Source organism: Nelusetta ayraudi, unplaced genomic scaffold, assembly GCF_046127955.1.
Source record: "Nelusetta ayraudi isolate G7.1 ecotype Tasmania unplaced genomic scaffold, CSIRO-AGI_Nayr_v1 ptg000019l, whole genome shotgun sequence".
NCBI classification, from domain to species: Eukaryota; Metazoa; Chordata; class Actinopteri; order Tetraodontiformes; family Monacanthidae; genus Nelusetta; species Nelusetta ayraudi.
Window position 1 is genome coordinate 2759919 of NW_027466069.1, and position 22169 is coordinate 2782087.

The 22169-nt window shown below is 46.3% G+C and overlaps 2 protein-coding genes across 7 annotated transcripts; one reads left to right on the top strand and one right to left on the bottom strand.

Moving 5' to 3' along the window:
• Nucleotides 1–1708: 1708 nt before the first annotated feature.
• LOC142888202 (myosin light polypeptide 6) lies at nt 1709–7280 on the top strand. 6 transcript variants are annotated; one of them, XM_076026297.1, is made up of 7 exons: nt 1709–1831; nt 2216–2243; nt 4320–4463; nt 4580–4753; nt 4947–5024; nt 5343–5377; nt 6736–7280. In XM_076026297.1, exons 1-6 carry the CDS (start codon nt 1829–1831, stop codon nt 5369–5371), a joined length of 456 nt encoding a protein of 151 aa, XP_075882412.1. In that variant the 5' UTR covers nt 1709–1828; the 3' UTR covers nt 5372–5377; nt 6736–7280. The 6 variants fall into 6 exon arrangements, 5 of the variants coding, with proteins under 5 accessions (XP_075882412.1, XP_075882413.1, XP_075882411.1 ...); XR_012926664.1 differs by lacking the exon at nt 1709–1831 and adding an exon at nt 2466–2493 and having other exon boundaries at nt 5343–5430; XM_076026296.1 differs by lacking the exon at nt 1709–1831 and adding an exon at nt 2466–2493 and having other exon boundaries at nt 5343–5390.
• Nucleotides 7281–9960: 2680 nt separating this feature from the next.
• On the bottom strand, nt 9961–21808 carry c1ql4a (complement component 1, q subcomponent-like 4). Its single transcript, XM_076026299.1, has 3 exons — nt 21731–21808; nt 19873–21217; nt 9961–11355 (listed from the first exon to the last, which is right to left on the bottom strand). The coding sequence occupies exons 2-3, from the start codon at nt 20416–20418 to the stop codon at nt 11176–11178; spliced, it is 726 nt and encodes a 241-aa protein (XP_075882414.1). The 5' UTR covers nt 20419–21217; nt 21731–21808; the 3' UTR covers nt 9961–11175.
• Between the last annotated feature and the right edge of the window lie 361 nt (nt 21809–22169).

Below are 22169 nucleotides of genomic sequence, written 5' to 3' on the forward strand. Positions count from 1 at the left end.
CATTCCTGTATCATCTTTGAAAATAAAAAGCGAGTTTCAATTTCAAACTGATCATTTAGGTTTTATCTTGTGCTTAAATATAAAAGCTCTCTGCATGTCTGGAACCGTTATAACCAAATCCATTACAGATCCGATTTTCATAAATGCTGGATGGTTGGTTCTACTGCAGAAAAAGCTAATTTTTTTTAGACATTATTGTGCTGAACAAACAGCTTGAAGACAATCAGTGTTTTTAGACAAGCATCTGACCAGCAACGACCTCTCAACTCCATTATTTACAATATTGCATTAAATATTTAGGGTGAAGTGTCTTACCCTTGTAAATGGTGTTTAAGAGTTTGTCTCAAATTCCATTAATTTTCATTTTAACAATATGATTAATGATGAACCCCACACATACTATAGTTTTTAATGTTACAAAAGTGAATTTATTATTAGTTTTACATACACTTTAATGTTGCATACATGAAGATATTCCACATTTCAAATGCTAGTGATGCCCACATTATACTTTGTGCATACTGTATGTGTTTTGTTGCTTTTCGCAAGCTTTTGCTGCCATTGTCATGCACTCTAAGTGTTGCACTATGAGCGTGATTTTATCCAGAGGGACTGTCCCATTTAGCAGGTCAGGATATGTAGGCCATGTTCAGATATTTTTCCTTGCTCACTATGAGGCCAACAACATGACAGGTCAGAACATCACTGAGCACAAACTGCACTTTAGCCAGACTCTTCAGCCAAGCAAGCAAGAATGTGGTTTCCCCAAACCGAAGGTCGTTTATCGTTACATGGTCAGACATATTCTCAGATAAAGGCAAAGTCATTTAGTGGAATACTGTTCACTTATCAAATAACAGCAAATATAATGTACTGTATGTAAAAAAAAAAAAAAAAAAGAAGAAGAAGAAAGAATGTACATCACAGGACCAAGAGGAAACACACTAGTGCAATGAATACTGTTCAAGACAAGGCGAGGACTGCATACGCGAACTAATTTGAAAATTTACACTGAGTATTTTTTTCAAGAAATGGTTTACTTGGAAAGACACATTCATTCTTGAGTGCACTGATTTCTTTAATGAAAGCATTGTTGCATATTTAAAATGGTTATTGAAAAAGATGAGTAAGAATAGAATAGAATGCTTTCATTAATTCCACAGTGGGGACATTTGCATGATTACAGCAACAACTGTATAGTGCAAAAAGATGGTAAATGATATTAATTAAAAGAAATAGGGCAAAAATAAAACATTTGGAAGGTATAAAAGAAAAAATATATATATGTACAGTACATCTTATGGATAGTTGGATTTACAGCTATGAATTTAACGAAGTAAAACATTTATTCAAATGTGAACAACACTTATCTTTCAATATGACACCTGAAAGATATATACACCTGACTGTATATTGTATAATGTCAAACCTAAATGTATACCGGGTCATGCATTGCTAAAATGCTCAAAGGAAGTTTAAACCATAGATGTAACGGCGAGTTACAGTTTCTTTTTTAAAAAAGAAAATGCTCTTCAGTTTCAATTTTACTTTTATTGTACAAATTGAACACCTTCATAAAAAAATAAAACAGCGCCATATGTTTTATATACCTAATTTATAGTGTGAGCATGACAACCCCACTTAGACGTTTCTATATATGGAGCGAAGCTGTTCGGCGATCTCTGCCATTTTCGTCCTGCCGCAAGGGCGCCGTGCGTAACTTACGTCATGACGCACCGCCGCCAGAGTGGTTTCGCCGTGCTCTGCCCTCAATCCGCCACATTCCTCTGATTGCCGACGCCGCGGACACACCTCAGCCGTTACAACCATGGTGGGTTTTCCTTTCAACTCGACTTAAAACAGGACTGTCGACCAAACTGTGTATTTAGTCTGTAGTTAGAGGGGGAAATTGTCAGCGTTTACAGTATGTTAAGGTGTACCCACTAAATCAGACTCGGAGTCGATGGCGAAACGATAGCGGAAGTGCACTTTGAAGAAGCTAGCGTTAGCTCAGAAGTTGACACTCCCGCTTAAACAAACTTGTTGTGGTGTGTCGAGCATACAAATCAGTGTACCGTTTGCACTGTTTCTTTGCATCTATTTTCATGCAATCTTATGAAGTTGTTTCGTTGTCTCGGAAGTTAATTCAGTCTAGCTTTTCCGATGCAACTGCAACAGGAACTGTTCTCACGTCGCTTAATCTCTCTTTGAACAGTCTGACTTCTCCGATGATCAAATTATGGGTGAGTGTTGTTTGTTTCGTCTTTTGTGTCATTTTCCATTTCTCTCTCCTCCTTGCTTTGCTTTCACGCCGGCTCGCTCGCAATGGCACTTTGCCCCGTACCTCCGCTGTCACCGTGCCCAATGCTCGCCTGTCAATAACCGTGGTTAGAGGCTAGGCTTGTTTTATTTTTCCTTCCTTGCCCTTTCATCACTTTCTTCCTGCTACTACGTGTCATTTCCAGATCGAATTTAACCAGGATCAAATTCATGGTAAGTTAGTGAAAAGGTAGAGAAATGTGCACCGTTTTTTTTTTTGTTTTTTTTTTTACTGCGGCGCTGAGTTGGAAACGGTGTGAGCTGCATGTTGGTTAAACCAGAACTAGCTTTTCGTGTCTACGATGGACGACCCTCATTATTTTATTATTTTTTTTCTTCTTCTTTTTTAATAGCAACTTTGCAAAGCTTTTGCTCAAACTTTACTCGTACTTGCTGGCTTTGACCGTGTATGTGTGGCGGAACAAGTCTCAACGTAGCCGACATGCATGTCTGTTTTTTTTTTTTTAACAAGCCTTGTCTTGCCAGACTGAAGCCATTGCTGTGTGTGTGTGTGTGTGTGTGTGTGTGTGTGTGTGTGTGTGTGTGTGTGTGTGTGTGTGTGTGTCGGTTTGTTATACACGTTGTCATTATTCTTCAGCAAGTCACCCCCCAAACGTTGTGCCCTTCTTTGGTGCTGAACACAGAGGTGGACACTCGCGTTTTCAGGCTGGTTTGTTTAATCACCGTTGACATAATAGGCCAGAAGCTGCGCTTTTCTCCCCTCCTCCTTTGCTCCACTCCTCTGATACCAAATATGGTGTTGGGAAAAGCGCACACTGGCTTGAAGGGAAGAGGCGCATTCCTCGGAACAGGAAAACCTCCACAACAGTCTTGCGCCGTTTTAGGGAAGCGTCCCATTGGATTTTTTGGGACTTCCTGGACATTGCGCAGTCTTATCTTGAACGCTAAGATCTGAGCAGAAGTTTTTTGTTTGTCTAGTGGCTCGCCATTGAAAGCGCGTACATGGAGTGGGTGTGGCAGACTCAGTTCGAGCATGGTTACATTTATCAGCCTGGAAAATCGTCAAAAGATAGCGTCAGCGCTGACAGAGGAGGCCACAGGTCTATTGACTAAACAATCAAAGAAGCTCAATTTGGTGTAAGAGGCTTCAGATCGTGGAATTATTCCCTGCCTGAATTACCTGGAAAACGTTTTTGAACCTGAAATCGAGTTTCGAAAATCAGTCCAAACAATCCACAAGATGTTGCTGTGCAGTAAATAATTTGAGCGATTGCATGCACATGGTCTGCAGAATATTATTTTTGAATATCATTGAATATCATATCAAACAATGATATTCAAAATCATTGAATATCATTGTTTCTAATCACATACTATATTGCAACCTTTTTGTCTTCTCTGAGCTACTCACATATTGCATATTTACCTGTGAAATTCAACACGCCCGTACTTCAGATCTCTTGCAGATGTTACTATGCGTTTGCATGCTCAAAACTAGACAAACATTAACCGTGCATGCAGTGCTTTGTGTTGGACAAAGTTGTTGACTTGTGCTTTAAAAGTTTGCTCTGTGACAAAGTGAGCAGGCTAGAATGTGCAGCGTTGCTTGCATCGCGACCCCAGATGAGTACAGAGTGTGTGCCTGTGTTAATTATTGGGCCTACAGTACTGTGCAAAATGCTGTTATTAAGATAGCCTCCAATACTTTCTTCTTAGCATGGCAATATAAGGTTGAGTTTTTGTCTTTTCTGAGTAGTTGAGCTCAAGCTTCCTCAAAAGGAGGAACTGTCGACGCCCTGTGTTGTGCTAATACAAGTGGAAGCCTCCCGGTGGAAACGCAGAAACGACTACCATCACCGCTCTATCGTGATTAAGATCTGCTCTTTGCATTGATTGCATGTTTTCGTTTTCCTTCACGATCTGCTTCACTTTCCTGTTACCGCCTCTTACTTGTCCGGTTGCTTTACGGTCCCTCTCACCCCGTGATCGCTACGGGATTTCAGTATCACCCATTCACCACGTGTCTGTTTGCCCTGCAGAGTACAGGGAGGCCTTCATGCTCTTTGACAAGGTCGGCGAAGGAAGGATCAGCTACATCCAGTGTGCGGATGTCATGAGGGCCCTGGGACAGAACCCCACCGACGCTGAAATCGTCAAGGTCCTGGGGAACCCCAAAGCAGAGGGTGAGAAGAGCTGTTCGCTCCTCGCGACACACTGACAGCGCTCTACTGCATGTTGAGCTTCAACTTTCAGAGACTTTTGATTTTTGCATCACGTTTGGCCTCCTTTGTTTCCGCAGCCATGAACACCAAGACACTAGACTTTGAGCAGTTCCTGCCCATGTACCAAGCAATCGCCAAGAATAAAGATCAGGGCTCCCTGGAGGACTTTGTGGAAGGGCTGCGTGTCTTCGACAAAGAGGGGAATGGCACAGTAATGGGTGCGGAGCTTCGTCACGTCCTGACCTCATTAGGCAAGTGACGTTTTTGTGCATCGTTCACATCTGCATGATTTGTGGGGGGGGAGTGCAATTTATTGTACTGAAAATAAGTTAGGGAGAACTTTATGTTTTGGCTTGAAAAGCAGCGTTATGCGGTGATCTTCATTTTGTTTGTTTTATGTGTTGTCCCTCATTGTCTCGTCGTCCGTTCGTGATTTCTTCTTAGGTGAGAAAATGACAGAGGAGGAGGTGGAGATGCTCTTGGCAGGACACGAAGATGCAAACGGTCTCATCAATTACGAAGGTGAGAGCAACACACCGCAAAAGATAGAATTTACTCTTAACTGTTGTTTTAATTTAATTTAACCACTTAGAGTCGGTGCTGGGAATTTTAGCGATTATAACCTTTGCTATGAATTTAAAATTGTGATGAAATGTTTTTTTTCCCGTAATAAGTTTTAGGGATTTAGAGTATTTGGATCATTTAAGTCTTTATAGTCTGTTGTGTTTGATATTTTAACCCTTTTGTATAGTTGCCTCCACTTGGAAATCATGTTGTTTTTTTTTTGTTTTTTTTGTTTGGTCACCTAGTGACGGCATGTTAACTATTCTTTCTCCACAGCATTTGTCCGCCACATCATGTCAGCCTAGAGGCCGGTACGGGCATTGGGTATACCATGAGCTGGCACCTCGAGGCTTTCTCTGCAGCTGTACAGTCTTCCCCAGTTACCCCGCAGTAGGCCACGCTAATAATAATTGGCTGTAGTTGCGTTTCTTCCCATTGGCAATCGGAACCAGCGGGCCACCGCAGTAGTTGTGACCTGTAGGTGCTTGCAGAGAAAGCCTGGTGGTGGCGCTCATCTCGAGTCCTGAGGCTTTGACCCATGCCTCCTGCTGTCCCCCCCCCCCTCTCTCTCTCTACCGCTCTCTCTCGCTCTCTCTCTCGCTCTCGCTCTCTCTCTCTCTCTCTCTCTCTCTCTCTCTCTCTCTGTGTCTGTGTCTGTGTCTGTCTGTCTGTCTCTCTACCGCTCTCTCTCTGTCTCTTTCTGTTTGTGTCTCTCTCTCTCTCTCTCTCTCTCTGTGTCTGTCTGTCTTTCTGTCTGTCTCTCTCTCTCTCTCTCTCTCTCTACCTCTCTCACTCTCCTTCTTTCCTGCAGCCCTCTGCCTTGGCCCCTGGCTGCAGCATGCCCCTCTGCATGTGTCTGGGACATTTGCCCTCAGTTTGTGAGGGGACTTGGTGGACACACAGAGAGGTGACTGGTCTCATTCTTGGGAAAGGCTGGTGGCCAGCTAGGTTTTTTTTTTTATTATTATTATTATTATTTTTATTGTGAAAGAGGTCTTGATCTCAATGGGTCTTATATCTGGTTAAATAAGATAATTGATTTCATTTTAATTTTTAATTTCTAGTTAGCTTTGTTGCTCTGGTGTTTTGTCAGGCTAAACTGGTGCTATGAAGATTGTAGATATGTTTTGTTTTGTTGTTGTTGTTGTTTTTTAGATTGGCCACCAGCACTGGGAGAATGGGCCAGTCCCTTTTTTTTTCCACTAACCAGATAACTGCAATAAGTTGCTCCTGTGCTGATTGTTCTCTCCTCTGTACTGAAACTGTACTTTAAGCTTTAAGGTTTTTCGGCCAGCTGCTCTTTGACCAGACTGTAGCTCCCCTCATCACCCCCCTCCCCCCACTTCTCTCTGCTTCTCAACTAGAGGAACGCAAAACTGCGAAGATGGCTTCTCTAACCAGCTCTTCCTGGATTGTAGACGTGGCCAAATGCTTTGGCTGGGTAGGAGATAGAGATGGTTTACTCACCTCTTTCTCTCAGTCCTCCCCCTCAGTGTTTCTCTTTCTGTTGGGCTGAGCAGAATATTAGGGATCTGCTTCCAAATGCAGCACCTCCCTCCCTGGATGTGGAGGACAGGCCTTAGCACCTCTTGCTGCAGTTGGAGGGGGTCTCTGATCGAAAGGTCAACCGTGAAACTCACTTCTTTTCTCTTTCTCGTCTCTTTTGCAGAACTGGTCAAGATGGTCATGAATGGGTGAAGACGGAGATCTTCCAGTTTGTGTTTGCCCTCTGTCACATGTACCTTTTTTTTTTTTTTTCGGTTCGCTTCTGTAGCCACTCCCACTTTCTCTGCCCCTTTTCCATGGATTGGTTTTTATCAATGGCAATAAGTTCATTCTGCATTTGTGTTGCCCAATAAGTTAAAGAGTGCCTTTTACATTCCAAAATCCCCAACCACCATGGCCATTTCTGCCAATGCACATTTACAAATGGTCCAACATTTATACATTTTCTAGTGCAAAAATTCCAAGCTAACGCGCTAAATACAACACAAACTGGTATCTACGTACAACATCTACTCAATCTTGTGTGGTAGTTTTCAATGGGACATGTGTACTCGATTGTATCCTCAGATTCTACACTTAAGCTGTATATTTAAAATTGTATCGGTTGAAAAAAAGGCATTTCGAAAGGGTTCCCTTGTTTTAATTCTCCAAAAAAAAAAGAAAAGCTTATTTGGCCGCATTTCAATAAATGTCTTTTTCCTCAATCCTCTATCGAGGTTGTTTTTATTGAAGTCTCGAGATTCATGTCATGAAATTAGTAAAAGCTTGTGTCGAACGTATATTTCCGCCAAGGGTTTTGATTTGGGTGTGTGGCTTTTAGTAAACACAAGATGGCAGTGTTGCCCCTGAATCTGTCCGCTTGAAGGCAGCCTGCTGCTTTGATACACAGCGGCAGTGGATTAGATTTAAGTGGCATGTAATGGTAAGAAAGCATAATCCTGATAGCAGTGACTGATGTCCCTCCTCATCTTTTACCTGCCGTGATATCAAAGCAGAATCTTAAACCCTCTGCACTTGGAGTGACTGGGAACGTTGGTGCAATGTAGACTTAGAAGTAGGCCTGCCCGTTGTGTATACAGAAGATTTTTTTTTTTTTTTTTTTTTTTTAGCAAGTTAAAAGACAGCCTTTTGTATTGATTGAAACTATAATCATACTTTGAATTTGTCCTTTTTTTTTGTTTGTTTTGATCCTGAATGCAGGAGAAGTAGGTATAGAAAATGAGCGCTTCTAGATCCCTCAAGACAATGTGGCTTTGATACACGAGTTTATCCTTTTAGCAAATATTGTTATTAAAACCTGACTGCATCTGTTGGGATCGTAGCGCAAACAGCATCTGATTTTTTTTTTTTATTTTAAGGTTTTGATGGTTTCAAATATAATATTGTTATATATATACATATTGTTGTTGTTTCGGTGTGTCTGTGTGTGTGTGTTGCCAGTTTCTCGAGGAATTATTTGGTGACAAAGCGCTGGGGCGTGAGCAGCAAAAGGCTGTTTGGTGGCTTCCTGACCTTTTCTTCTTTGTCTTCACAAGCAGCCACAACTATTTCCCCTCATTAGGCACTATGGCCAGCGGAGCTCAAGCTTATGTGTGCGGGCTGAGGTTCAGGAGGGTGTCATAGTCCACTGCTGAATAGGTTGTCCACTAATTACTCGGCGTGTGTGCGCGTGCGTGTACGGGTGTGTGTGTGTGTGTGTGTGTGTGTGTGGTCGATGGAAGTCAAGGCTATTGATTATTTTAATCCTCCTATTTGTGAGTCTGTGATCCTTGTGGCTCTGCATTCGACAGGGGAATCACTAATGGGCCTCAGCGCAGCCTGTCTCAGACCTCTCCCTGTCCAATTAACTTTCAGCTAGAATCTGCCAGGAGAGGGCCGGCGGCTGGGCCGAGGCGCGCCGCGGCAACATCTCTCTTTCTGTTCTCCGGAGCAGCGCATTGGCCAAATCCTTTAAGTCTACAATGGCACCGGCTCTCAACTCTAATTAGACACTCCCCTTTTCGTGGCTAATCCGGAGATTCGTCCTCTTTAACATTGGTGATATGTCTCTCACAGGTTCACCGACCGTTAAAAAAAAGAACATTATGAAAAGTGGCCAGATCATCCCGGCAGAGCAGATTTACCAGTTTGAAAGCTTTGTTTTTTTTCTTTCTTTTCTTTTATTGCAACATTCTTTTCCATAATTTTCATAATTTACCCTATTTTTCTTTCATCAGTTTCAGGCCATGAGCAATTAATAGGATATTAGATCAATTTTAAAAAACAAAAACAACAACAACAGCAGAAACCTAAGAAAAATGTATTTTAATCAAAACAAAAAGAATATTGGTGGTTCTTTGTTTTAAAATACACAATAGACATAATTTAATATCAAATTGAAAGCTTGAATCACATTTGCACTAGTTTTCATCAACTTGAATTTATAATAAGCACCTTGTCGTAAAAAATAAAAATGAGTAAAACAGGAGCTAATTTGCTTTAAACAATCATTTAATATTTTTAAAAAAGTGCAAATCTTCTCCATTGCTGTTTCTTGTGTATTTTGCACACATTTTATTTTATTTTTTTTTTAAGTTATGTTTAGGTTTATTGTAAAACCTCATTCAGTAAGTCATCAGCATGGACAAATGTTAAATATCCTATGGGCTGCCTTGGGGTTGACAAGTCAGATATACTGTAGGAGGCGATTGAGTCAATATTTGATTACTGCTGTGGCAGTGTAAACATCTTATGTGGACCCAGTAATTTAAGTTTGGTCAGGATGATTGGATCTGTGTCTTCCACCCTCTTAACCCCCCCACCCGCCTCCACCTCCCACCTCCCGCAAAAAAAAAAAAAAAGACCAAGCAGCATGATTATCATTACAGTTAGAATTTCACTCCATTGGGATGGAGACCTTATTTAAAGACATTTTTTCCCACCACCACTTCCCCTTTTCTTTAGAGACCCTCCTCCGCTCCGGGAGAAAAAAAAAAAACAACCCTGCAAAAAAAACAATATCACTCCTCATTGAACACTGTTCCAATCTGCTCTGTTTGGACAATTGACCACTATATGGTTGCATTTTTCAAATGGCTGGATTTTTGTGGATCCTTTGTGTATTACGAGGCCCCAGATCGATGGAGCTGTATTAATGCCTGCGCCTTAAACAGTGTCTTAAGACATATTGGAAATCCATGTCGGAGCAGGCGGCGGCCGCGGTCAGCGGCTGCCGCTTCGATCCCAGGAGTGGCCGCTGCCGTGTCACGCTTCCAATTCTCACCTCTCCCCCTCCCCAGCGCCACCTAGTTATCACTCTGCGTGACAAAACCAAACAAGTGTCTCTGTGACTTTATTCAATTGTGGCATTTGTCTGGCCAGAGCGGCGACACGCAAGAAGACAGACACGGGAGGTATAGATATTTTAATAGCAAGGGTCAACCTACTCAGCCTAATCAACATACCAGACAGCCCGTCCCAGGATTACTGTAGTTATACATATTGTGATAACAGGGTCTCTCAGAAAAATAAGGTAGTAAATAGGCATGGCAGTGTACGTACGGGTACATGGCTGAAATGTATCATACAACATTTAATGTAAAGGACAAAAAAAACAACACTGTTTTCTTCTCACTGCCTCCTTATCTTACATCATCTCACTCACGCAATCCAACATACCACACACACACACACACACACACACACACACACCACACACATACACACATACACACACACACACGCACGCACACAATACAGTCGGCGGAGCACCACCACACACTTCACCCACAAAGCATTTCATCTTTTTTTTTTTTTTAAATAATATTTAAATACTTTAATTTTGTGTCTGGCTCGCCGACAGCCGTCGCCAGAGCAGAGGTTAAATATCTGTTTATTTCTTCTGTTTAGCCAGTCTACCCCCCCCCCCCCCCCCACCCCCCACCCCCATTTCCAACCCTCCCCTTCCCTCCCTGCATCATGGAAATAAATCCCCGCCAGGGTTTCATTCGTTTGGTCCGGCTTGGTAGACTGGAAGGGAGAAAATGTTTCACAATGACGCGACGCAAAACGTCTGCAGGTTATTCAACCATTCGAGTTCACAGGAATGTGTAGGAGAAAGACTGGATTACAGTAGGAGGCGTGTGTTATTTTTGCATTGTTATCTCTTTTTTTCATCTAGTTATAACCGTCATACTTAAACACCATTATTGCGTTTCAAATATTTTTTTGAATGATGGTGTTTTTCCAATTATCATAATCTGATATCTGATATGATCTACATTTAATTATTTTTTTAAGAGCCGCAATGTGCATCTAATGTGTGTGTGTGTGTGTGTGTGTGTGTGCGTGCGTGCGTGCGTGTGCGTGTGCGTGCGTGCGTGTGTGTGTGTGTGTTCAATATTAACTGCTTGGCTCAAAAATTACACAAATCCACCTGCATCCACTCCATCCACATCTGTTGTAATCTCACAATATCAGTGTGTGTGTGTGTGTGTCTGTGTGTGTGTGTGTGTGCATACCGGCAGTGCACATGCAGGCCTTCCGCTTGCGCGTCTTGCATACGTCTGTGTGTGTTTGTGTGCGTTTGTGTGCGTGCAGGGGTTGCGCGGGTTGTCCGTCAGCTTCAGTCGGGGTAGATGAGGAAGCCGGAGAAGGTGCTGTACTTGTTGGTGTTGCCGCCGTGGACCTTGCCGCCGTCCAACTGCACGCACACCTCGTCGCCCACGTCCAGATGCAGGATCACGCTGTTGGAGGCGTAGTCGTAATTCTGATCGGCGTCCTGGGCGATGGCGCTGGCTCTCACCTGTATACCCACAGGGGGACACACGCGCTGACAGTTAGGACGTGGACCAAACCCCGGACAAGCAGCCGCAAATGTCACCGTTACTTTGACTCACTCGCGTCTGGGAACAAAAAAAGAAAAGAAAAGAAGCAACAACAACAAAAAAAAAAGCACTTTCTGTTTTCCTCCTTCTTGAGTCATGATCACTTATAATCAGCGCTGAAGGTGACGGGCACACAAGGCGTGACATCGCCTCTTCATCCCCGGACCGGATAAGCAGATGGATGTGGGGAGGCTGTGACCTCTGACCCCTCCAATAGAGGGGCCGACAACAAGGGCCACTCTGCCTCCTATTGATCCGGCCGTGCAGCACTCGAGCGCGAGCGGCCAGAGATGGAGAAGTGATTGGGTTGCGGCGATAAGCAGGGAAGGGAAGGAGGGGGTGGTGGAGGGAGGCTTGCTGGGGACAACAGGTTGTCTATTGGGAAGCTAGCTCGGGCGAGAAACAGCAGTGGCACGCTATCCGCACCAGCTATTGACCTGTTGCTCAGCACCCGGCTCAATATGCATGATATCGAGTGGCAGCGCCGAAAGAGCCGACTGCATTTCATTTGCATGCTGCGCGCATGTGTGTGTGTGTGTGTGTGTGTGTGTGTGTGTGTGTGTGTGAGAGTAATTTTAGACTTATTGACCCCAGCAGCAGTGGATCTTTACTTGTTTGTTAACACATTTAATTGGGTTTACTCATTGTGTGTCCTTAAGTACATGTGCATGGCCGGAATAGCAGCTGCAGCAGCAGCAGCAGCAGCAAGAGGAGCAGCACCTCGCCCAAAAACTTGTTCTGCTAACGCAAAAAAAAAAAAAAAAGCACAATGGAAAAAAGAATTAATGCACTGCATGTTGTGCAATTCCATGATAGATTAAATAGATAGAAAGAAAGACAGAAAGAAAGAGAAAAAGAGAGATGGATAGAAAGAAAGAAAGAGAATAAAGAAATAGATAGATACATACATACATACATAGAAAGAGAGATAGAAAGAGAGAGAGCGTCAACAGCCAGAGAAGCAACGCAACTCTCCATGACAGCCACAGTATGATCCGATCTGCAACTCAACCACCATCATGTCATCCCCGTCACACGCACACACACGCAAACACACACACACACACGCGGCTGCCCCCCCCCTCCTTCTTCCCCTTCTTCCCCTTCTTCCCCTCCTTCCCCGATGAGTACGCGTCAATTTTCAGAACAGTCAAGCCCCGACCGCCAAGGCCCGAATTACAGTAACGGGAGCGGGGGAGGGGAAAAGAAGAGAAAAGAAAAGAAAAAAAAAACATATGCTCTCTTTCTTCCCCCAGCGCCAATCTATTTTCTTCATATCGTCCACCATCTATCAACCTCGGGGTTGCGTTCAATTTGCACTTCATGCGGAATGTTGGGGACCAACCGGAGAAAGGCATGTCACTGTCCGGTCTATGGCAGATTGATTAGTGTGTGTGTGTGTGTGTGTGTGTGTGTGTGTGTGTGTGTGTGTGTGTGTGTGGCTCTCCCGAGGCCTGGCAGCTCTGCGGCCACACAGTAAAAAGCTATTGCCGCCCTACAACAGAATTAGACGTGTGTTGTCCTCTGGAGTGTCTTCAAAATGACCACGTTAGTCGCTCAGCGCAGTAGCTGTAAAATAACACACGTACAAACATAAAAAAAACAAACGCATACTATATTGGTCACCTATGCGCTAATACAGTAAAGTGAAATGTGCTCTGTGCTCCTCTAGAGGGGCAGTGGGCAGCCGCTGGTCTTCGTCTGCGCCTCCGGACAAACTCATTCCATCGACCTGTGAACAGAGAGATGTATTTGATTGTGCACCCAGAGGAGAGTGAGACACTGGGAGCAACAAGCAGCTTCTCAGGTCCCTCCGACTCGAACCCACGAGCACCGTCACCTTTGTCGCCGTGTTCTTCACACAGTCCAGTGAGACCGACACTGGACCCACTGGTGCCAGTTTCCCATGACTGAACACGACGAGCAGAATAGCAATAAACACGTCCGGAGGCAGGCGGACAGCTTTAAACTCTAACAATGTCTTCTTCTTTTTTTTTTCTTTAAATGAAGCTGTGATGTGTTTTATTGACTGCTTGTTGCGTGTATAATTACAGTGTATATATTCATGTTTTTTCCATTACTTCATGCGAGTACGTTTTTTATTTTTTTTATCTGTCGCCTGCACATTCCTCTGTGTGCTAATCGCCGGCACCAGGTGTTGATAAATCCTTAAATGACGAAAATAACAAGTTCGCCATATGTTTTGTATCAACGGCGGCATGCGCACGTGCGTGTATGTGCGTGCGTGCGTGTGCGTTGCATTCAGCACGTCTTCGCGCCGCTAATTTTCTCCATTTAATGTGTTTTGACAATTAAAGGGGAGAGACAAATCTCCAGGGACCTGCTTTGATAAACAAAACACACTAAACTACTGAGAGTGAGGTGCAACACTACAATGGTAAAGATTTTGAGGTAATTAGAGGCTTTTTTTTTTAAATAATAAGAAAATGTATATGAGGCTTAAATACATTCATTCATCTGTTTATATTTATCTGATTTATTCTCCTAAGCAAAATAATGATTTTTGAAAAAATAAAAAATGACACATAGACAGAAAATTGGATCACCCGCTTGTCACCCAGGTGCCTCAAGTAGCACAATTACACCCTGGATGACCCCCCCACCCATCCCCCACCCCCCTCTCCTTTCTTCAGCCCCTGCTGAGCCCATCTCTCAAACAGTGTCAGCAATCTGTTGTCACCAAGAAAGGTTATATTGTTCAGCTTGACGTGCGCGGCGACAGCCAATATCGCATTTGCATCGGCGGCAGCGGCGGACGGCGCTCGCCTGGCTGTTTTCGCCACTTTCCATTGTTATCGCGCTCATTATTTTTTGGGGCCGAGAACGGCGCAGCGGAGGGGGAAGATGCAAGGCGCCCCACCCGAGGCGACGCCGCCGCCGCCCTCGCGACTTCATGTGGGCGGACGCATTTGAATTCGCACCGCCTGGGGAAAAAAAAAACACAAAAAAAACACAACAAATAAAACGAGATTAGATCACCCAGGAACGGAGATCATCAGCGTGAATGACACGAACGACTGTGTGTTGTTGTTGCTTCCTCCGAGCACAACACAAGCAGGGCATCCATTAACGTGGGCCGCCAGCCGGAGTGACACCAGGCGGGTGGGGGTGAGGTGGAGGGGATGCTGGTGGTGGTGGGATTAGGGCAGGAAGCCGACTGAGGAGATTGATACGGCTGGAGGACACAGGCTGATCCGTGTGAACCGAGCGGCACGCACGCACACACACACACAGGCACACACGCACACGCACACACACGCGCACACACGCAGGCACACTGCGCTGATCCCGGAGCCAGAGGGCTTGTGAGCCGTGAGGCGGGGGGTCCCCTGGGCTGGCCTGTGGCTGTGTCTGCCTCCGCCTAGCCCTTTCATAATAAGGCCTCCTCCAACACGGTGAGTGGGTGCAGAGGGAGGCCCACGGTGCAAGGCAGGGAGGGGAGGGGTGGCGGCAGAAGATGCGCGCACGTGTGTGTGCGCGCGTGCGCGCGTCGTGTCATTTTCTGTACAAGCGGAGGAGACAGACAAGGATAAACAAAAAGAAAAGGGAGAGGCAGAAATAAACAAAAACAAGGAGAGGAGGGTCGAGGCGGAGGGGGGAGGCGGGAGGCGGGGGAGGAGCGGGGGAGGGGGAGGAGGGGGCCCGATCAAGCGAGGCTATTTTGTGAGGCCGGGGAGATGCGGTGGCGGTATATGAAGTCTTGTTTTTATCCGCGCTGCCGTGCTCCACTGGTAATAAAAGTGACAGGATTCATTCACTGTGATATAGTGGCCTCTTAGAGCGGAGACAATAGAAAAGTAGCTGTTAAACTTACCTAAGGGATTCCTGCATGGCGCTGGATGGACGGGGAGGCGGGCGGGGAGGGGGGGGGGTGTTTGTGGTTGTTTAGGGTGGCGGGAAAGGGAAGAGGAAGGCGTGTGTGTGTGTTGGAGTGGTTGTATTGGGGAAATGGAATATTTATTGAATAGGTTTCCCCCCTGGTCCGCTGGGAGCCCCGGCAGGATTACATGGTGACGGGGAGGCCGGCGCTCAACCGTACCGTAGATTTGTATTACCTGCCATTCAGCATTACTGTCCGAAATCTGCCGCCGCGCAACAACAACAACAACAGCAGCAGCAGCAGCAGCAGCAGCAGCGGCAGCAGCAAAGGCGCCGACTTGGCCGCAGATTTTATTTGGCTCTCTTCCAGAACCGAGAGGACGGATGATGACTTTTTCCGCGAGGGACAAATTCAGTGTCCTGCGTCTCTCTTTCTCTCACACACTTTCTCTCACTCTGAGGCTAATTATGTCTCACCTGTGGCATATCTGGGCCCCTTCTGCACTGGGGGAAGTTTGTACAGGATCCAGTCATTACAGTGAGTAATGACATTTCAGCGCTACGGTGTGAAATAACTTGACCTTTAAGTGTGCTATTAAAAAAAAAAAAAAACGTCCATGACGGATGAAGGAAAAAAAAAACAAAAAGAACCCCCCCCCCCACACACACACACACACACACACACACACACACACACACACACCCCAGCGGAAGCACAGGTGAGATTAAATAAGAGCAAGAGGGAGCGTCTGGTTGTCACCGCCATGTGTTGGCCAGTTGTTTATTACTGGGTAATCCACCACTGTAATGAAACTACTTTTTTAGTAACAGAGTAATGTAACAGGACTACTCTGACCAAAATGGTACTTATATCATGATTACTTTATCAAGGCACGATTCCATTACATTTCTGAAATATTTTGCAAGCTCAAAAAATTCTTATTATCCATAAAATGTCTGAAATTTAGCAACAACAAAACAACAAAAAAACAACGATGTCGCAGATTGACGATGCAGCCGTGCGTCCAACGTCATTGAAATGCGACGACGCACTAAAACAAGGATGGGGGCAGCAAAAGAAAAAGCAGCGATTGCGTTTGATAGCTGGAAATACAAACATTGTTTTGAGTTCATCTCGTCTAAATCAAACAATATTGTAGTTTGTTGTATGTTATGTGCAGGAAACAAGACGTTCTCAACTGTTACATCTTTTTTTTAAACTATGGTAATTAGTGATCGATTACTTATGAAACAAAGTAGTTACAGAAGTAATTAGATTACTTTTCATAGGAGTAATCAGTAATTGGATTACTTTTATGGAGTAATCCCAACAACACTGACCGTCACACATATATAAAGATATATTTAATGACGCCGTTGTCGTGTTTCCAAGGTGTCTGTGATGTTTTAACCACGACATCGTAAAGAGCAATGGCTCGGCATTAACTCAGGTGATCACATGATCCACTGCGCTCCATCAAGAGGTTCTGTGGGAACGCAGTGAAGACTCGAAGGTCCCACGTTGTGCAAAATTGCCGGTGAACTCCACAGGAATGAGACAAGTTCGTCTTTCCCTTTTCTGTTTTCCTGCTCCGCCTGCCCAAACGCTTGTGTCAGATCCTGGACTGGTGGAAATTTGCCTCCTGTGATGTCACAGAAGACATGGCCCTTTTTTTTTTTATCAGCTACGCAACAACCTTCCGTCCCCCCGCCAGAATGTTTTACAGTGGGACCACCTGCTGCTGCCACCGTCTTCTAACCCCTTAATTCAAATGAAAACGCACGTTTTTGAGCACCTCGTATGGGAGGCTGCAAACACAGGGCTAAATTCATTGTCTTCCGTCAATATTTTAGATTTTTTTTCCATAATCTTTTTTATGACGCTTCAAAAAAAAACTCAGAAGTTTTGGGAATAATAACACAGTATGGGACCTTGAATATCCCACAACGGTTTATCGGGATTCATTAGCCGAGTTCTTTATTTTTAAGCAAACATATGTTGCGCCGTAAGTCAATTACCGTTGTCTCTCAAACATGGAAGCAAGTGAAGTGTGTCCCCCCCACCCCTCCTTTCCCTCTTACACCCCCACCCCTCCAACTCCCTCCTTCTCAAATCCCCTGACTCCGAAGCCTTGTCATGCCGCAATGATTTGCAGAAGTTAGACTTGTGGTGTGAGCAGGTAGGCTCCTCCGATCCGGGATTTGCTGGAGGTAATAGGTATCGGATCTGTCGGAATCCCCCCCCACCGGCCACGGTCAGCACCTCCTCGCATGAATCCCGCCGTGGCGTTCACGACCGCCCGAGTCACAGCGGGAACGCCGCCGCTCGCCGCTTGACGCTCCCCTGGGAAATCCACCGCTGTCTGCAATTAATTAATGCACTTCTTTTCAATCTGTTTGCAACCGCTGCACCTCCTAAAAAAGAAGCGTCTCTTTGTCTTGCTTCCGGGTAGGGGCAGGGGGGGGGGGGTGGCCTTGAGCGCTTGTCACGGCGAGAACGTGCAGAGTTGGGCGTCGGCTCGGCCGGCCGTCGGGCCTGATCTCATCCTGGCCTTCACCATCAGCCTCCCTGATGCCTCGTCTAACCCGCCCACTTGTCTGCGCACCTCCATTAAGTCATCTATCTTCCTGATCTCGCTCTCAGCTTGCTCCTGCAGCCCCCCCCCCCTCCTACACCACCCGCTCCTGCCGCCGTCTCGGAGTGGACGTCTGAGTCGGAGTCTGCCCCTGCCATGTCAAGTCTCCTGTGCTTCATTCATCCTCACTCGGCTCATCTGAGGCCTGACAATTTTCGGGCCCGGCTGTCCGACGGAAAGCGCGGATAACAAACGACCTCGTCCTTTAGGGGCGTAAAAAAGAAAAAAAAATAGTTTAAAACACAAGTGTGGGGAGATTGTGGCAATTTGTGCCTGCAGCTGCTTCTTTTTTTTTTCTTGATGGCAAAACTCCCCAGCGTGCGCAAGACAAAAAAACTCTATCCAATAAAAGCCTCAACCCCCCTTTGGCAACGGTACAGCAAGCCGTGCGATTGTGTGTTCAGGAGTGACAAGTTGTCAGACACGCAAACCCTGCACGAGCTCTCGTCACCGGCTGACAGCCGGGATCTCAACCTGCCTCGGGCCTTCAATACCGCCAAACATGATCAAGCACTTTGCGGCTCGCTCCGGCTTCCACCCTGCCTCCGTTTAGCGCCGCTTCTGGTTTGGTCAGAGCCGCCGCTAGCTGGGAGCCACCACTCCACACAACTTGTTCTATTTTTTTTTTTTTTCCCTCTGTGATTTTAAAGTACGCCCCCCCCGCCCCCCATCCCACCAACCCCCCCATTCCCCGCCAGCCCCCTCGCTCTGATGGGGCGTCAGGCGGACCCCGTTCGAAGTGGACTGACTCGAGTTGAGTGAAAAGATAATTAATGGAGAATCGATGAACGAGCCGGGGGAGGGTGGTTGGTGGGGGGGGGGGGGGGGCAGAGGAAAGTATCGCCGGCGTGCAGGGATCCAATTTAAGACGGATAAATTATTTACGGGGCTAAGATGGCCTGAATGACAATACTGGGGGTCCAGTCTGCAGGTCACACTGTGGTCTCCACTGTATTTACAACCAGACAACAGGTGAGCGTGCAGCATTTTAAACATTTCTCTCAGAAGTCAAGCTTATTCAGAACCTGTGTGTGTGTGTGTGTGTGTGTGTGTGTGTGTGTGTGTGAGTGCTTGTGTGCTCGCCATGGTTCTTTGAGGCGCAGCATTTGCATCGGAAGTCCTTGACGGACGCGGCCGGAAGGTGAAAAGCAACTTGAGGAATCTTTCCGGAATTTGGAAATGGAAAAAAAAGAAAGGAAAAAAAAAATAAAATCCCTGTGATTTACCTCACCCCCGCTCTCCCCCCTCCCCCCGCGTCCCACCTCCCCCGCCCCTCCCCCGCCATTCCCTCTGTCTTTAATTAGTGTCTGGGGAGCGAGCCGGTGGATGAGTGGACTGTCAATTCCGCGTTCATTATTTATTTAGCCGAGGTGTAAACTGACAGACATTTCTCCGGTGCTCTTTTGCACTTTTGTTTGGGCGATAATCAAGCTCCGCCTATGATACCCACTAATTAGACTGTTCCTTTTGATGGCGGGCGACTGCATTCCGCCACTTGTCACTTGTTACCCGCCGCCGCCACTGCCGCTGCATGCAGGAATGCAAAAATATCCGGTCACAGTGGAGGGGGGGTAGGGGGGAGGGGGGATATTTTTTCTTTTTCTTTTTGGACTCATATAATGCTGGATACCCTTTAATGAGGGCAGAGATTGCTATTTCATTCTTTGGCTGTCATGTTGTCGCCCGCTAAGTGGAATGTGCCCTGAATCTGAAGAGCTCAATGCGACTGAGGTGAGCGTGAGGCTGCGGTGAGGCAGGACGGTCCAGGGCGGAAAGGAAGACGAAGGAGGGAGAAAAAAAAATATTGCGTGGCACAGCCGTGCGTCTGCATACTCATATGTGAGGCACGCCCCTGCACACACACACACACACACACACACACACACACACACACACACACACACACACACACACACACACACACACACACACACGCATAAGCGCCCACGGGTGACTCACCAGGCCGTTCTTCCTCAGGTCTGCCCACATGCTGGTGCCGTCGCCGCCTCTCATGAGGACGTGGTAGGTGAAGAAGTAGATGCCGGGCAGCGGGCAGGTGAACTTGCCCGTGCTGGGCTCGTAGTAGTTGCCCACGTTGGTGACCACGTCGTCAAACTTCAGCACCTCGCTGCCTTCGTGCTGCTTGCGCAGCCCGGCGTAGAAGGCGATTTTCGGGGTGTAGAGCGACGGCGAGTAGCCGCCCGGACCGGGGCCTGGTGGCCCCAGAGGCCCCGGTTTGCCCGGCTCTCCGGGGGGTCCCCGTGCCCCCGGCGGACCGGGCAGCCCCGGGGGCCCACGGAGGCCCGACTTCATCTTTTTCCCGGGATAATCCTCTGGCGGCGGAGACGCGGCCGTCAGCTCCTGGCCGGGCTGCGACGTGGCGTACGGGTCGCACACCATCCTGCAGCTCCCCAGCATCTCGTAGTGGCTCTCGCCGTTCCCGCCGTTCCTCCCCTTGGTGGTGTGCACCAACAGCGGGATGGCCACCAGCAGTATCAGCACCATGGCCACGCCGACCGCGGCCCCGATCACGCGCTTCCTGCGGCCGAGCCGCGACGCGGCCAGCGTCAGGAAGTCCTCCTCCCCCTTGGCTGGAATGGTGCCGGCCAGGATGGAGCCTCTCAGAGAAGCAGCGCGAGAGGCTGGAGACGAGCGTGGAGACGAGTGGAGCGATAACAGTATATCGCTCCGCTAGGCGAGGGGGAGAGGATGCAAAATGGCAAAGAGCCACGAGGGAACAGAGATGCCGAGGATGTGAAGCCGCTCGCCGCTAAGCGAATTGGATCATTGCGCCTTAAACAGCGGCTGAACATAGGAATCAGGGCGATTCAGCAGAAACCGAATTCACCTGATCTTTCGTGACCTCAGCCTTCGCGGTTGCGGGGTTCTGAGAACCAGACGGAACCCAGGAGCAACAGGGAGGCTGCTGCTGGGTGAGGACAGCTGATTAAAGTGCTGGAAGGAGGTCCGACGCCAAAATTCGGCTAATTGGCGAGCGCGTGGAGGTACTGTTTGTGTCCTGGAATGAAGTGAGTTACAGGTTTTAGAGGGGTTTGTTTTTTTAGCCTGCTTTCCTTTGAAGAAATATTGTCTCTCAGGCCAACTCTGAGAAGCACAAGATGTCCTTCATCTGCTGCGAACGAGTCTGAGCCATGACTGCCAGGGACAAACGTTCATCTGAGATCTTTTTTCAGACACAATCATCTCATTAGCCTCCACTTGTGGCCCACGTCATAAAGGGCTCATTTTTAAAAGGAACAGGTCACCTTTCTGACAGGTTCCCCCCTCCGTCCTAGACCTGGGTCTGGAATAATTGGTAGGAAAAAAGAAAACAAACTGAGTTTTGCAGATGGGTTACTGTTTTAATCAAGAATGCGTGATGCGTGATATATATATATATGTATATATATATATATATATGTATATATGTGTACATATATATATATATATATATATATACACACACACATATATATGTGTATATATATATGTATATATATATACATATATATATACACATATATACATGTATACATATATATATATATATATGTATATATATATATATATATATATATATATATATATATATATATATATATATATATATATACATACATAAAGTTTATAGTTTATATGATGAATATATGAAACGTATAAATACCTAAAACGCGCTGCAAAATGCCGTAAAAGTCTTCTAAAAATAATTTTTTTCAACGACAACAAAGCAGGTTAATTGTTTGCGCGCCGCGTGCCTATGTCCCTCCCTTTTTAGATTTTCAAATTAAAAGAAAACGCAAAACAAAGTCAAACTCACCATCTGCTCCTGCTGGTTGACGCCTTTTCTTTTAAACCGCGCGATGTTCGCGTGCCGTTGGCTTGGTCCCGCAAAATAGACAGGCGGATGCGGGGGGAAAGAAAGCAAAAGAAAAGAGGACTGAGAGACTTTGGACCGCTGGAGTGCCAAAAAAAAAAAAAGAGCCAACAACCACGGAGCGGAGCGGCGCGGCAGGTGCCAGCAAAGTGAACGGAGTTTCTTAATCGGCGCCTAATCCTCTTCTTCTCACTCCAGATCCAGGTAGGGGAGGGAGAGTGGTTTTGGACGACGCCAACTTTCGCGGGGAAATAGAGAGGAGAGGGGGAGGGATGAAATAATTTTGCGTTAGAACTCTTTTTGATGCGCTTCCAAAATGAGGGACGACGCGCGGCCGTCTGACGCCCCCATTCAGCTGTGTGGCTGCCGACTGTGGGAGCCG

What these genes read in the sequence shown, in the direction of transcription:
- LOC142888202 (XM_076026296.1), top strand. An exon ending in TAACCAGGATCAAATTCATG is followed by an intron (nt 2,494 to 4,319) that starts GTAAGTTAGTGA and finishes TTTGCCCTGCAG; the next exon opens with AGTACAGGGAGGCCTTCATG. An exon ending in CGGTCTCATCAATTACGAAG is followed by an intron (nt 5,025 to 5,342) that starts GTGAGAGCAACA and finishes CTTTCTCCACAG; the next exon opens with CATTTGTCCGCCACATCATG.
- c1ql4a (XM_076026299.1), bottom strand. Translation starts at nt 20,418, where the DNA reads ATGGTGCTGATACTGCTGGTGGCCATCCCGCTGTTGGTGCACACCACC. An exon ending in ACCTGAGGAAGAACGGCCTG is followed by an intron (nt 11,356 to 19,872) that starts GTGAGTCACCCG and finishes GTGGGTATACAG; the next exon opens with GTGAGAGCCAGCGCCATCGC.